Below are 1865 nucleotides of genomic sequence, written 5' to 3'. Positions count from 1 at the left end.
AAGAAAAAAGGAAGGAAGATAAAAAAGAGGAAAGGAAAGGAGATAAAAAAGAGAAAAGGAGAGAAGATAAAAAAGAAAAGAGAAAGGAAAAAAGAGGAATAGAGAAAGAAGGAAAGTAATGAGAAAAAAGAGAAATAATGTATAAATAAGAGGAAAATAGTGATAAAAAAAGAGAATAATAAGAGAAAAATAAAGCGAAAAATAAAAGAGAAAAAAATACGGAGAAAAATAAAAAGGCCAGGAATTATTTTAATGTTAAAAAAATAAAATAAAATAAAAGCAGATATGGCAACGCTACTAAGGAAGTGGAATACGTCACAGAACCCAAAGTCTTTGCAGGCAACACTGTTCGGAGAGAGGAGAACACTCGATGGTGAAAAAAGTGAAGTTCTAAATTATATACAAGATATCTAAGGGTGGCTTTGAAAAACAGTCCCCGGGCCGTCGGGGGTTCCCTCGCCGTTATCTATTGCTTATTGATTCAGATCCAGAATAACACTTAGAGACGGATGCGTCCGGATGAGACACCGTGGAATAAAGGAAAGACCAAACCCCCAGTTTCCGTATGAAAACGCCGCGTGCACGAGCGTGTCCCGTGTGGAATGTACCGACCGTCGTCTCACGGGCCGGGGGCTCCCCCTCGCCGCGCCGCTCCCGCGGGAAACCGGCCGGTGCGGGGAGAGCCGGGCCCAGCGCGTGGGAAGCGCCGCGTGAGCCTCCGCGCATCCCAATGCGCGGGAAAGTCCGACGCGCCCGGCTGTGAACGGACAGGATCCGAGTGAGATGGAAAATGGGGCGGAAAAGCCCTGATCCTTATGAAGGACGAGACTCAGTTGTTAAATTTTAAGGGGTACCCGATGGCTTTTTCCAGGCACTCTACCAAAGAGCCGGCGGACAGAAAATCCCTCTCCACTTCCACAAATTTGATGTAGATGGATTTGGGCGAGACGCCGGGCTCTACGACGCAGTTCTGAGATAAAAAGGCGTTGATCCCGACCCAATCTTTGCTGAAGGTTTTGGTGTTTGCCTGGAAGTGTAAAAACAGGCACTGCTGGAGAGTCCGGACCTCAGCGATGCCAAGGTAACAATAGATAATCCGGGCGGATTCCATATCCACCCGGAGGGAGGCCTGTGGAGAGGGGACCTCCAGCTCCCCTGGAGTCTCATTGCCGGGGTCAGGCGCCCGGTGCTCGGCCAGCGGGGAGGGGGGCTTCTCGTGGCACTCCTCGTATCCGATGGCGTACAGGCCAGGGCTTTTGGGGATCCCTCCCGGCAATAAATACTGCACCACGTTCCCCCCGGTGGGTTTGGAGTGAGCGATGGGAATCCAGTCGATCTCCATGTGCAGCTCCAAGCATCGGGCTTCGCTGATGGTGATCTCCAGGAATTTGTAGTAAACGTTTTTCCAGTTCATTTTCTGCACTCGGGTCATGATCACCCGACCCTCCGGTTTTTCCGAGTTGAAATATTCCCGGAGCCGCTTGCCGAGGGGGACCTGGGAGCTGATCTCTGCGTAGTGGTAACGGATATCCTCCTTCCAGCGGGTGTTGTACCCGATGCCAAAAATGGCCAGTTTGTTAGAAAGATGGAGCCTGGAGAAGTCCGTCCAGCTCTGAAACAGCTCCCACTTCAACTGGACTGACTCCAAGATTTGCATAATGTTCTGCATGACGTCACGCTTCCTGGAAATTAAGGAAGAGGGAGAGAAGGATAAAGGCGTCAGAGCTGGAAAACCATCCCGGCAAAAACACCGATCTTTGGAAAACATTAATCTCAATCGGCTTTCTCAGCTGATTTTTATTATTACTATAAATATTGCTGGGGGAGTTTATGGACTAAAACAACACCCTGATGGGTTTTGGGAA

At 49.2% G+C, this 1865-nt stretch overlaps 1 protein-coding gene across 8 annotated transcripts in view; it reads right to left on the bottom strand.

The window, feature by feature from the left end:
• Positions 1 to 718: 718 nt before the first annotated feature.
• MSANTD2 (Myb/SANT DNA binding domain containing 2) overlaps positions 719 to 1865 on the bottom strand; it is an 18610-nt gene continuing 17463 nt past the window's right edge. For all 8 annotated transcript variants that reach the window (XM_027699499.1, XM_027699500.1, XM_027699503.1 and 5 more), the window contains one exon: positions 719 to 1682. In XM_027699499.1, coding sequence (XP_027555300.1) covers positions 830 to 1682 — 853 coding nt within the window. In that variant the 3' untranslated portion in view covers positions 719 to 829. The remainder of the gene's footprint in view (positions 1683 to 1865) is intronic.

Source organism: Neopelma chrysocephalum, unplaced genomic scaffold (genome assembly GCF_003984885.1).
Source record: "Neopelma chrysocephalum unplaced genomic scaffold, ASM398488v2 Primary Assembly neopelma1_138, whole genome shotgun sequence".
In the NCBI taxonomy this organism is placed as follows: domain Eukaryota; kingdom Metazoa; phylum Chordata; class Aves; order Passeriformes; family Pipridae; genus Neopelma; species Neopelma chrysocephalum.
Note: the sequence above shows the minus strand (reverse complement) of the source record. Positions and strands in the feature narration are given on the sequence as shown.